The sequence below is a fragment of the Peromyscus leucopus genome, chromosome 7, assembly GCF_004664715.2.
Source record: "Peromyscus leucopus breed LL Stock chromosome 7, UCI_PerLeu_2.1, whole genome shotgun sequence".
NCBI lineage: Eukaryota > Metazoa > Chordata > Mammalia > Rodentia > Cricetidae > Peromyscus > Peromyscus leucopus.
In genome coordinates, this window is record NC_051069.1 from 18,406,984 (window position 1) to 18,421,120 (window position 14,137).

The window sequence follows — 14,137 nt, forward strand, 5'->3', positions numbered from 1 at the left end:
AAGTGTGCCTCAAGGAAGGCAGTTATCATTCACCCTGAAAACTTATCTGGATGATAATCATATCATTACAGCATTTGTTCACTTTTGTGTGCAGAACGTATTGTAACAAAAGCAGCATTTCAAAAATAAAAATAAAAAAAAGACACATTAGGCACCCGGCTCAGGGGTTCCCAGCTTCCCAGTCTCCGTGCTGTCCTTGAGATCTAACTGCCCCTGGCATGGGTCACCTTTCAAGGCTGAGCATCGCGTTGCTGTTCTTCCCAGCAGGAAGTTTGCTACTGTAGTCTCCTCCAGCAGACAGGCAGACAGCCCAGTGGCCATCTATGTGAAGTTTGCTAGCTGTAGGCTCCTCCAGCAGACCAGCAGACAGCCCAGTGGCCATCTATGTGGGAGCCGGCTGAGGTCGAAGGCAAGATACTGTTAGGTGGCTATGTTTGAAGTGGTGGTGTATTTCGGTGTATGGCCTTCCATTGGGTATGCCTGTGTTTTCCTCATGCTTAGAGTGTCTAGAGTTTGGGAGCATGGGTGGCAGTGTGTGAAACGAGGCAAGGCAGGGAAGAAGGGGCCATTTCTAAGTCCCTGGACCACGGAGTGATGTTAGAACCAGGGACCCGAGAAAGAGGAGGAGGCCCATGGCCCCTGTCCCAAATGTTCTTCCCTCGTATTTCTGATGACTAGACTTTCCTGGGGCCCCAGAGTGGCTAAAAGACAACAACGGGGTCCAGGTGTCTCTGCTGCGTCACAGGTATTGTCATCGGCGAGAGGGAAGTCACTATGCCCATTTGCAGCAGGGAAACTGAGGCATGAAGTATCTATTTCAGGCATAGTAACACACACCTGTGGTCTCAACACTTAGGATGAGGCAGGATATTTGCTATGTGTCTAATACCAGCCAGGGAGACATTGCCAGTTCCTAGCCAGCCACATCTCTAAATAAATACAAAGTAAAATGTCCCAAAACAACAATCAAAGAAGTAGAATGCCGAGAGGCCCTGGACCAGCACTCTGGCTACTCCGTTCTCCAGTCCCTTCACTGCTGCTGCCACCTGACAGGCTGCCTCTGGCGGCCTTGGCAAGAGTGTGGCCTGAGGGCTGAGAGCGCCTTCTAGAGACCTTTAACACATCCTCCTGTCAGAGGTAAAGAAGAAGGAGCCAGGCCATTCCCTGGTTTCAGAGAATGGTTTGCTAGGCTCCAAAGCTGAGCCAACACGAGGCCCAGGCCGGCTTCACTGGCACGCTCCTGGGAGCCCAGGCACCTCACTGACCTATCGGGTTCCCGGGGCAATGTCCTCCCCGACGGTATCCCCTCCCTGCATGAACCCAGCTTGCTAATGTAGATGTTTCATTGCTTCATGAGACACTTGAAGGGCCAATGCCAGAACCAGCCAGGGCTTAGGCCAGGGAAGCCCTGGGGCTCAGAGGTCCTGGAGGTGGGGGTAGCATTGACATCCTTGTAGTTGAAAGAGAAGGAAGAGAGCTGATATGGGAGAGCTCAGAAGGGCATCTGGCTTCCTCAAGGCTAGCGAGTGACATTAGCCTAGGGGCCTCAGTTGCTCAGCAGCTGCAGGCACAGGCAAGAGCAGGTCTGAACAGGCTGGGTATGGAAGGTGCCCAGTGAAGGTGCCCTGTGCAGCGGGGACAGGTGGGACGAGGAGAGGACACTTAAGTTAATGTAGGGTGGGGTTACAGGGAGGGGACAAGACCACCACAACTAGTGTGCCAGGACTGTGGGCTTCTGTCAGACACAGGCCAGCTGGCCTCTGTCTTGTGTTCTGGGCTCTGGAGACAGTGAAGAGGATGAGCTTCCTTCCTGTCCTCCATGGACTCCCAGCCTGGACGCAGACACACTCTGAGGGAGAGCATGGACAGAGGAAGGTAGGCCTGCTCCCGGAGGGCTGGGGCTCATGTGGGCATCCTAGATGTGGAGGACCTTTTGCTAGCCTCAGACCCTCTTGTTCCATTAGGCTAGGGATGGGGGCCGGAGGGCTAATGGGCCTCTAATCCCCATGGCTGTCAGCAGGCACCCAGAACAGGGGATGCTGGGCTCCTCCAGGCCCCATTCACATAAGCCATGTCTCTGGGGTGGGGAGGATGTTGGTGGAACAGCCCAGGGTGCCAGATGTAACTGGAATGAGTGTCTACCATCAGCATGCTAGACCCCGAGTTTAGGCCTGGCATCCTTTGTCTCCCTGGGTGAGGAAGCTCCTGGGAGCTGCAGGGAGGCTGGGCTATGGCCGTCATTGAAGGAGGAGGCAGGGAAGGGTCACAGGTCAGGTGGGTGGGTTGTGAAGTCGCCCTGTGGCACAGTGATTTTCAGAAGACTGAAAGCAGGCAGTGGTCTATTCCAAAGGCCTAGGAGGGGCATTTGTGGGATTCAGACAGGATGGAAAGCCCCTGATCCTCCCCAGCAACACATGCATGCAGCTGCCCCTTGTTGAGCAGTTACTGTGGCCAGGCTCACAAGGCACGCTTTCCTTTCCTTCCTCCTGGTAGTGGAGGGCAAAGGTGCATATGTCATTTCCAACTGAGAAAAGAAACCCACACAGAGGTTTAGAAATGTTCTACTTTTCTTCTCTCTGCCTGTCTCTGTCTCTCTGTCTGTCTGTCTCTCTTTGTTCCTCTCTGTGGGCCTCTGTCTCTCTCTGTCTGTCTCTCTTTGTTCCTCTCTGTGGGCCTCTGTCTCTGTCTCTCTCTGTCTCTGTCTCTCATCTCACTCTGTAGCCCAGCTGGCCTTGAACTTGCTAATCCTTCTGTCTCAGCCTCCTGAGTGCTGGGGTGAAAGCTGTAGGTCTCCACGGGCAGAAGTGATTCTCTCTGAGCCAAACAGCTTTCTAGAGAGAGCCCTCCCAGCGGCCCATTTGGCCTCTTTGGGCCCTCGACTCTGTTGCACACAGGAGTCAGGCCAGCCCCAGCCTCCCCACCACCTAGCTACAGAGCTCCTGGATTCTTGCCTGCAGGAGTCAGGGTTCAGTGTGGGCCCCTCAGAGGCGCCTTGGTCTCCTTAAGTTCCCAAGAGGGTTGAGGGTCCTACAGTCCAGTCCTCAGGCTGGACTCCCAGGGAGCAGCGGTGCCAAGCCATGCTGGAATCTGACCTCCACACAAAGGCAGCCTTGTGCCAGGGCCTGAGACACATTTCTTTCTAGCCCTTTCAAGGTTGAACATGAACCCCAGCTGAAGAGGGGGAGCGGCCCAGGGAGAGTAGCCACCAGGGACAAAGCTAATAGGGTGCTGACTGGGGCTAGCCCTCCCCCCACCCCACCCCCACCCCCAGGAAACTCTAAGCTGAGGATTGGGAAGTGGGTTACTCAGCCTAACTTGGTCCCTAGGCCAGAGAAGACCTTAGGGCCCAAAGGATTTATACCATTTCATTGTCCCTTTCTCTTATCCCAGGGGCACGTGTGAGGGCCTAGGCTGGAGCGCCAAGCTGTAGAGACAGAAGGGAACAGGTTCCTACCCTTATGTCTAGAAGCTCATAACCTGAAGCTGGGGACCAGGAAGGGGTCCAGCTCTTATTCTAGCCTTTATGGGAATAGGACTCAGGGAAATGGAAAGGGCTCCCCGAGATCTGGAGAAATGGTGGGGGTACTTCTTCATCTATAGAATGGAAACACGAGGTGATCACAACCCTGTCAGCCAAAGACACATCTGAGGCATCCTTGGAGAGCCCCTTCCAGGGGTCAATGTATGTGACTTCTTCTAGACATTCTTCAGACACTGCTTGATGGTCCAACCCTCTGCCCTCTCCTGGAGACTTTGCTTTCAGGGCGGGCAGAAGAATTCCAGACTTCATTCTTCTACAGAGATGGTCTCAGCCCAGAGTCTCCTTTATGTCTTCCAAGCTGGCTAAAACCCTCGAGCAGTAACTGGGAGGGACTGATAGCAGTTATGTTTTTCCTTGTTATCATTCAGATAGGGAAACTGAGGCTCAGGAAGAACAGACATCTGCCTAGGGTCACTCTTCTCTTGACCCATCACAGGGAAGCCTAGCAAGGGCCACCAGCTTCAGGGCCTCTCCTACCAAGCACAGAGAAACAAAATCATTGGACTTTGAGCAGAATAGTCTATACCACACCACCAAGGTCTTGACAGGCCACTCAGACTTATGTGCCTTGTCCTTATCCCTCCTCATGTCCTGAGGCCAATGTGACCTCTGCACCTTCTACATCCCTAAAAGTGCCCCTCTAGGGGCCCACCTAGAGGCCCTCCTCATGGGGTCTCTGTGCGAGAAGACCTCCTAGGTTGGTTCTCCATAGGTCACTGGGGGAGGGGCTGTGGGTGCCGTGCCGTGCCGTGAAGCTGTTCTGATGTCATTCACGTGGTCTTGGGGAGAATTCTGTCACTGGCCTGAGAGCCCCTTGTCCTCGGGCCCAGCGTATGCCATCCTCACCCCTATGCCCCACAAATATACTTGGTTTCTGAAGCTGGCTATTCCCACAGGCTACAGCAAACACCCCTGTCCCCTCTTCTCCCCCCCTCACCCTCTACCCCTGTTTTTCTCCTTCCCAAAAAATGTGGTGATTTTTCTCAGCTGTTTAGAAGCCTTTGTTCTAAAAATCCAGAGCACACACCTCCCTGCCTGCCCAGCACAGTGGGTGGATTGTAAAAGCACCCTGCCAGGGTCAGGTCACGAGGAGAGGCGACATGAAAGGTACTGGAAGAGAAGGGAGGTGACAGCTAGTGTGAGTGGGGCAGGAAAGCCCACCCCTTGCGCCCAGCGGCCTGGCTTTGGGGTGGGTGGTACCCAGCTGGCTGACAGCCTGTGGTTCTAGCACAGGCTTCCTAGCAGCCTGGTTCCATTTACACGGCAGGCTGAGCCATGTCGGGAGTCTTCTATGGGGATCCTGGCGCCTTGCGGGGTGATGGAGATTTCAGCTGGCTTCTAGCTGTGGGTCGTGGCTATTATCCCAGCACTAACCTTAACTTAAGCACAGCAAAGAGGCCAGGATCGTGCCCTTGATAAATTCTGAGGGGTATCGGCAGCTCCACCTGATTCCCTAAGTCTTTCCAGTCCCTAGTGGACCACCCCAGACAAAGAGACAGAGGTACGCACAGCAAGCATGATCTTTCCCTCCTGCGTGACTCTGAGCAGCCTACAGTAGTTCACAGACTCAGATCTTCCCACCCTCCATTCACTGGACAATCTTTCTAGCTACTGGACACAAGACAAATGCCAGGACCAATGGAGATAGTGTCCCAACCCTGCCTTTGACTTGCTATGACTTTGGCTCATCCATACCTCCCTGGGATTCAATTTCCTCCTCAGAAGCAGACTCTCTCTCTCTCTCTCTCTCTCTCTCTCTCTCTCTCTCTCTCTCTCTCTCTCTCTCTCTTTCTCCTCCATCCCTCCCTCCCATAAATTAAAAGAATTGTGTATGTTTCTGTTGTATGTGTAATGTTTATGCAGGTGCACATGTGGGTACGTGTGTGTGTGTGTGTGTGTGTGTGTGTGTGTGTGTGTGTGTGTGTGTAAGCCAGTGTCCACACTGAGTGTCTTTCTCTGTCTCTCTCTACCTTGCTTTTCTGAGACAAGGTCTCTAACTGAACTCAGACGACACAGATTGGATACACTGCCTTGCCAGTGAGCTTGGGAAAGCCACCTGACTCCACCCCACCATTCCAGAGTTAGAGATAGCTCCCACCATATCTGGCTTTTTTACATGGGTTCTGGGTACTTGAACTCAGGTCCTCATGCTTGGATGGTATCTTCCCAACCCCCATTTGCTTCTTTTTTTTCTAGCTTGATGCTAGAACTGTGAGTAAGTTCGGCATAGCGCACTACAGCCCAGAACTCAGGGACTCAAGAGATCCTCCTGTCTTAGCCTCCCAAGTAGCTGGGATTACAGGCGTGTGCCACTGCGCCCAGCCTTCTCAAATGGGTAGTCTGGATACTTAAGTCTGTTTTTAGAGAGTACAGAGGTATCTCTGATAAAGTACTTTCCTCCATCTGGGGATAGACCTGGCCGGATGCTGCCAATGATGATAATTACAGGGAGGCTTGAACTGGGGTTCTGGCTGAGCATAGCTGTCAGCGCAGAAGGTTATCTAAATATTCCTAGAAGTGGTTAGGTAAGGAGTTAGAGGTCTATAAAGTTAGTAAGACTGTAAGAAAAGGAGGGTCTGAGCTAAATTGTGCAAAGCTATTGCTTAAGGTCCACCTGATCTAGGCAGTGTCTCCGTGTAGAATTTACCTTAAATCAGGAGACTAGCATGTGGTGGTCTGGACTGTTATTTCTGTTAGTCCTTGAATGTAACTAAGGGAGATATCTGATTTCAGTGCTGAAAGGGGATAAACGGATGGGCTGGGGGGAAGGAAGCCTTTCCTGAAACTGTTCTCCAAATACCTGGAATATGTATGTCCAAAGAGTGACCAGTTCACACTGTTAGGCCTTCTTAGGGAAAAATCAATTGGGAAAACTATGAAGGCACACATGATTTTTCATAACAGAAGACAGCTGATATATAACAAGCCAAATAACACCAAAAGCTCCTTGGAATTTGGCTTCCTCTGAAGGAATTCCTTGATCCCTTCAGGTGGTAGCTTTACCATAACCAGCTGAGTTCTTATAATATATTCCTGAGGTCCGTAGCATGTGAGCACTTCTTTGTGTCATTAAGAATTTTAACATCTTACTTTAATGACTGTCTAGGAATTGATGGTTCCCATCATGCCTCTCATGTTCAACACAAGGTTGCTGCCCATTGCCATAGGCTTGCTGTATCTGTCTCACTGTTTCACTTGAGCAATCTCTTAGGAGCGTCATCGCTGACTCCAGGAACACCCTTTCTGTGAGGCAGCACTGTGAACCACCCTGGGGAAACCATCAGTTTGGGTCCCACGTTGTGTGGCGTCCTTCCCAACAGTGGAGCCCGGCTGGGTCTTTGCTACTGTGGCTTCTTTCCCTCTGGGAGAATCAGGAGTGGGAGGGAGCAGGGGCGTGAGACGCTTCAGGGGATGAAATGCGGTTTATCTAGAGGACAACGGAGGAGAAGAGGTGCAAAAAGAGGCTAGTGGGAAATGAGAAGGAACGGACTTCTGGGGTCCTCCCCCCCCCCGAAAAGGCTCCAGCTTCCCTCTGCCCCGCTGCCTCAGCCTACTGCTTCTTTCCCCATGTTTCACTTTCTATGAAGCGGCTTCCAGAGGAGGCTCACCATCTCAGCTTGCCTGCCTGATCTCAGCTTGTCTATCCCCTAATCTTGTTAGTCACTTCTGGGAGAGAGGGGAGAGGGAAGAGCTCTCACTGTGTCCATCCTTACCTACTTGGGGTAGTCCAGCTGGACTGCCTGCCTGCCCACTGATCCATGGACACATGGCCAGGAAGTTCTTTTTCACTCCTGCGGCCAAGGTAGCAGGACTACTTCCTGTCCGAGGCCCAGCACCCGTGGGCAGGGATCCTTCTGACTGCTCGGCCCTGCGTTTAGCACACCACACCAAGAGCTAAAACCCAGGCTCAGACCTTTAAACCCGTTGTCCGAACGTGTTCCCTTGGCTACAGGGTGGAGGTTGGAGGAAGGCGGTGTCAGCGTGGGCTTGGGAGCAGGAAGTACAGATAGGAGGAATTGGGGAGGAGGTACCCCAGACCTCTGTTTGCCCTTCTTCCAGTTCCCAAGTCCAAGGGCAGGCTTCTCAGCTGGCATCAGAAACCCAGGGGCCAGGGACCTGTGGTAGACTCAAGTCAGCGGGATATTGGCCAATGGAAGTTCCCCCAGACCCTATTGTTTGGGGCTTGGTCTGGTATTTACTGCTCTATGGGTTTGTGGCTCCCCCCTGCCGGCACTTGGATAGCACCATGCCCTGCCCTGTCATCCCACTGTCCTGTGGGACCAGGTGAAAGGAAAGATAAGGTCTGGGGTCTCTGACACACAGTTACTCAGGCCAGTCCACTACTAGGATGAAAGGAGGAGGCCAACTTGTTCTTCTATAAATACTGAAAATCACCATGCCCAAGCTAACTGGGTGCTGAGCCATAGCTGCACCTGCCTCTCCTGCTTGCCATACAAGTGGCTTCCTCTTTGGATTCTGAGTATTAGCAGCCTGGCACAGAGTAGAGGCCTTAAGGTATTGAACCAACACAGAATGTGTCTCTGTAGCAGAGCGAAGGGTCTTCCAGCTAGAGTCACAACATTCACAAAGGTACAGAGGAAGGAGGCCAAGGGGCTTGCAAACATCTCAGGATGTAAGGAAGGGGGTACTGAGGCTAGGATTGCTAAGGGAACCCTGTGAGAGACGGCCCGTCAGGGAACAAGGGGGTGGCCAGCACCCCGTGGCCCATGAGCTCACCCGAAGACTTTTGAGCAGATCTGATGTGGGGGTAGAAGGGACACTTTGGAAGCCTGAGGAATGTGGGACAAGTTATCAGCTAGAAGTCCAAGGCTACGAAGACAGGATGTGGGCAGGAGTCTCTATCTCAGAGAAGATACAGAAACCCGGGACACAGCGCAGCCCACTACGAGGGACAGCATACCAGACGAGGGCAGTGTAAGTGTCGGGCGGCGTGGCTCTGAACCACAGTTCTGCTACCCAGCTCCTCTACCACTCAGCCGCCCTGAGACCTATAGCTTTAGCTAGGTGATGGGAGGTTGTAGGCATGTAAGCCCGCCCTCAACTCACGTGACCATGGTGACCTGTTCCTGGGAAAAGGATAACTGGTCCTCAGGGACGGGAAGGGCAGGCCCTAGGTGTTTCCTTCTGGCTAGTCTAAAAAGGGCCTATTGGCCTAACTGGGCCTAAGGACAAAGAGGGCCAGCAAGATTCATGCTGCTAGCTAGGAAGCCCCGTTCTTTGTGACATGGTTCCCCAAGGCTAGGGCTCTGGCCTGCTTCATGAAACAGCTGGACTAAGAGGGAGCCGAAGTACAGACCAACCAGCTTCTCCTCTCCTCCCACTCTGGCTTTCTTCCTTTCAAGCAGTGGGTAAGCTGAGCACACAAAAGCACAGACTCCAGGAGCTAAAGCAGGAACAAGACAGAAGAAATGAGATGAGGAACTCTGTCCAAAACTGTAAACATGGCTGGTGCTGGAGACCCGGGGCAGGAGCGCAGGCTTGGAATGTGCTTGTGTTCAGTCCTAAGCATCAAATTCCCTAGTACCAAAACAAAAATTCAAAAACGCTTCTTTTTTCTGATCCATTAATCCTACCTCTAGATATCTGTCCTCTAGATGGTTAATAGTTAATGAATGTGTTTGATCTGGCCCACATACTTTTTTAAATATTTCAGTGTTCAAACACACACACACACACACACACACACACACACACACACACACACTCAGATTTCTTGTAACTCTTGGTCTCCATTTGCCTTAATTACTTTTTCTATTGCTGTGATAAGACACCATGATCAAAGTAACTTATGAAAGAGAGTGTTTCATTTGGGGCTCATGGTTCCAGAGGGTTAGAGTCCATGATCATCATGGCAGGGGGTATGGCGGGAGGCAGGCAGGCAGGCTGGCTGGGTGCTGGAGCAGCAGCTGAGAGCTCACATCTCAATCTACAAGCACAAGGGAGAGAAAGCTCTAACTGGAAATGATGAGGCCTGATTGAATCCTCCAAACCCACCCTCATTGACAAGCCCCCTCCAACAAGGCCACGCCCCTCCAACAAGGCCACACCCCCTCCAACAAGGCCACACCCCCTTCAACAAGGCCACACCCCTCCAACAAGGCCACATCTCCTACTCCTAGCCCACATAGTCCCACCAACTGGGGACCAAGTTTTTAAACATATGAGCCTAAGGGGGCTGTTCTCAGTCAAACAACCACACCATTCCTACTGGGCACCCAATCCCACCCCTGAGGAGCAGGGTCCTCTTTTAATGTGACACACCCTCTTCCATTTTTGTAGTAGCCCCTACCAATCCCTGTTACCTCTCTTACACAGAGGCTTGGGGGCACAAATATTGTCCTTGTGTTATAGACTTCCCCCCTTACATTTTTAAATTGAGAAATTAAAAACCATATATAGTGTGAAATGGATAAATTGAGACTGTTAACATATACACTACATCACAGACTACATTTTTTTTTGTACTGAGAACACAGAATCTACTCAGCCATTTTCAAAAACACATGTTGTTATTAAGTGTACTCTCTCAAATTGTGTGGCTTTTCTCAGACTAGAGACATACCACGTTGTTCAGGGCCTCCATCAAAAGCAAAGAGGTTGAAGGTGGAAGTGGAGACCCTGAGTCTCAAAGAAAGCAAGAGGGTTCCTTTCTTTGCGGAGATGAAACTGTGCTGTGGTTTCCACTGGCAAGTCGTATTGCCGGGGCGCTCACTCATTATTTATGGTCATGAATTATTTATTCTGATGCTGACACACGAGCCACAAAAGTCTCAGGGGCATTTTGAGTTTTTCCTCCTTGGTTATGACTCAGATGGCTGATCTTTCCCTCCCCACCTCGCTTTGTTGTGAATAACCGCTAACTGCACTGCTGGGCCGTGTCTGTAACTCAGTGGTAGGCTAGCGTATAGGGTATATCCCCAGCAGCACACACAACCAAAACCAACTCAACCGCGACAACAGCCAAAGAAAAACCAGCTCCTTTCTGCTGTTTGGATAAGGAGGCCACCCACTTTTGCACAGCACAAGCCTCTGAGCCAGTTCATATTTCTTAGAGGATGTATTCCATTTTTTGTCATTAAAACGAGATTATAACTGCTTAACGCTAAGCCTCTTGGTTTGGACTGGGGATGCAATACAGCAGTGGGGCACCTGCCCTAACATGCACAGGGCCCTGACTTCAATCTCCAGTCCGTGTAGAAACGGAAGGAAGAAAATTCTTGGCTTGAGGGAGGCTTTAGCAATGATCTCGAGACTGACACTTACCTCTGCTTGTCTTGGCAGCTAGGGGCACAGGTGCAGTGGGGCATGGGTTTTTGGAAGCCATCGCAGGGGGAAGGACACCGCTTCTTCTGGTCCAAGCAGTCAGAAGTTTCTGTTTCCTTAGGGAGGGAAGAGGATTGCCAGGAAGTCAGCACCTGGACGCCCAGCTCCACACACACTAAACACACCAGCTTCCGGGTCCTCGCTCTGTTTGGAAGAGCAACATTCTTTTTTTTTTTTTTTTTTGAGACAGGGTCTCATGCAGCCCAAGCTGTCTTCAAACTTGCTGTGTAGCTAGAAGCGACCTTGAACTTCTGACCCTGCTTTCTCCACTTCTTAAGTGTTGGTTTTATAGACGTGCCCTGCCATACTTGGTTTATGTGGTGCCGGAGGTTGAATCCAGGGCTTCGTGCCTGCTACATGAGCATCTGCCTGCTTTTCTGTATCCACAGACCTTCTGCCACTCATTTTCCTCCTCCTGTTCTCTTAGAAGCAGCTTCACTAAGGTATAGTTTATACACCATTTAATCTGCCTGTTGTACGTGTGCAATCCAAAGGTTTTTTTTTATTTGCTTATTATATGTATGTGAGTTGGGTTGGGGATGTGGCAGTACGATGGTACTCGGGTAACATGTGGGAGTTAGCTCTTTCCTTCCAGCGTGTAGGTCCTAGGAATTGAACTCAGATCATTAGGCAAGTGCCTTTCCCTACTGAGCCATCTTGCCAGGCCCAATTCAATGGTTTTCAGGAATTTACAGAGTTCTGTAATCATCACCACAATTCACGTTTAGAATATTTTCATCAACCCCCAAAAGATTCCTTGTACTCTTCTTGTGGTCATTCCCATCCCTACCCCTAGCCTCAGGCAACAAGCTGCTCTTTTTCTGGATCCTTCTTACAGCTGGAGTCATGTGGTACATGGTCTTTTGAATCTGGCTTCTTTCACTGAACATGGTTTAAGCTGTCTCCATGTTCGAGTCAGAATCAGTGCTGTGTTCCTTCTTAGCGTAGAAATGGATCCCGTCCTACGGATCATACACGTTGGGCCTTTAGTCACCTGTCTGTGGACATCTGAATTCTTTCCCCTCTTGGGCTGATAAATAACATTGGTATGAACATCCACATACAAGTGTTTGTGGGGACACATGTTTCTGTTTTTCTTGAGTAGATACCTAGGGGCCACAGTGCCGGGCGGTGTAGTAACTCTCCGAGAAATTGCTCAGCTGTCTCCCGATAGGGCTGTACCACAGCCGCCTTTGCCCCCCACCAGCACTGCCTGAGCATCGGCGTCTCAGTCCTCACTAACCCCTCTTTACCTCCCATGATGGCAGTGCAGCCAAGAGGAAGACCCCTAAATAGGGTCACAGCAGGGAGTGACAGGGTCAAGGTTTGGAAACTCTTTTTCCGTTTATGGGTTAGTGGACGGAGTCTGCGAAGGGCAGGGTTGGGGACTGGGGATGCCGGGCCAGGGCTTCGGGACCGTTCTTACACCTCCACCCTAAGAGCAATGGGCTCTAGCAGCGGCGGCAACAGGGACTTGGTCTGGGAAAGAGGGGGTTGCCAGCCAACTTCTTCTGGCTTCTGCCAAAACAGGTCACAATAAAACGTTCTCTCTGGTGCCCTCCCCTGGCCCAGCCCGCATGTCTCACAGGCTGCCATGCCCCCTTCTTCTTCATATTTCCTTTCCACTGGGCCTGGACGTATTCTCCTGTCTCAGCGCCACGAGTTTTACCTCTTTGTGCCAGTGTCAAAGTCTATCTGCAGTCTAAGAATGTATCTGTGGAGGACGAGGGCAGCTGGTCTGTCTGTCTAATTCAGGCAGGACCAGAGGCAAGATGTCCTGCTGGTACGGGCCTCGAGACAAGCATTGTGAAGGAGTTGGCTTCCTCAGGGAGTGAACAATTGATGAGATGTGTCTGGTCAGCAGCAGTGAGGCCTCATGAGGGTCCTGGACAGCTCACTCTCTACCCACGTTGTGCTCACTTTTTTTTTTAGAATGACCATCCTTATCCCAGGGAAAGGAGGCCCAGCCAGACATGGTGGCACATACCTATAATCCTAGTACTTGGAAGGCAGAGGCAGGAAGATTATAAATTCGAGGCTAGCCTTTAAGACCCTGAAAACAAACAAACAAGCTAATGGGTCAAAAGGGTCTAAAGGGGTTCAGAGTACCCACGCAAACTTCCTTCACAAACAGGAGAATGGAGGGGAATGTGTGTTTATTGAGCACCTGAGTCTCCTTCATACGCATCATTTCTTCCGATCCCCACACTCGATGACAAATGCCCCTCCTTCCCTCTGAGGAGGCAGACTCAGGCTGTACTGTTTGCCCCAACCCAACATGTTAAGCGGTCCAGCCAGTGCCTTCTCCTGGGCTCTGTTCTCACCCACACAGTGTCGCAAACTGGGGGATGAGACATCAGGCGCATGTGAGTTCAAGTCTTGACTCTGACACTTCCTCTCTGTGTGCTGTGGGGAAAGTGAGTGAGCCTGTCTTGGGCCACAGCTGCCCGCGTGTGCCGTAAGGCTGTCTCTGTCCACACCGTGAAGGTGGGATGAGAAGATCCAGGCATGATGGCCTGTCTGGACTTCCGCTCTCAGGCTCTGCTGGCCAGGGATCTAGGCCTGTTGGTTCTCAGCCCACCTCCCCACTCCAGTTTCTCTCTAAAGCCTTGACTTTGTGTCCGGCTGGGTCTGTCCTCGCCTGCTGCCAGGAGCCTGAGAAGCTCTGAGCCCAGAGACAGTCTGAGGCTTGTGAGCAGGCGTGAGTTTTGGCTCTGTCCAACCTCGGCCGGCAATCTCCAGCTGGATAAAAGCAGAGGAAGGCCCAGAAGTCTCCATCTCTGGGGCTTCCCTCCCGCTGACTCTTCTCCTCTTCCATGATGTATCCCTAAGCTTTGCTCACCTTCCAAGGCCAAGCCACCTCCCAGCCCACCACAGGCCTCTCTTGCCTGCCAGCTCTCCAGATCCTGTCCTGAGGGGACTGTTGGCAATAGCAGACATGGAGGCTCTGCCCAGAACTGGATTCCCTATGGACAACCCAGGTAGGTTTGACCAGACTGTGGCCATCCTCTTCCCCTTTGCAGAGGATGCGCTGTGGACGACGCGGGCAGATGGCAGAGTGCGCCTGCGCCTGGAACCCCTCTGTACGCAGCTGCCCTATACCGTGCACCGGATGTTCTATGAGGCCTTGGATAAGTACGGGGACCTCAGCGCTCTGGGCTTCAAGTGCAAAAACAAGTGGGAGCGCATCTCGTACTACCAGTACTACCTGATTGCCCGCAAAGTCGCCAAAGGCTTCCTGAAGGTAGGAGC

General features: G+C 51.7%; 1 protein-coding gene across 3 annotated transcripts in view; it reads left to right on the forward strand.

Moving 5' to 3' along the window:
- Positions 1-14,137, forward strand: part of Acsbg1 (acyl-CoA synthetase bubblegum family member 1) — a 61,146-nt gene that overhangs the window by 19,053 nt on the left and 27,956 nt on the right. For all 3 annotated transcript variants that reach the window (XM_028864983.2, XM_037207491.1, XM_037207492.1), the window contains one exon: positions 13,909-14,129. In XM_028864983.2, coding sequence (XP_028720816.1) covers positions 13,909-14,129 — 221 coding nt within the window. The remainder of the gene's footprint in view (positions 1-13,908; positions 14,130-14,137) is intronic.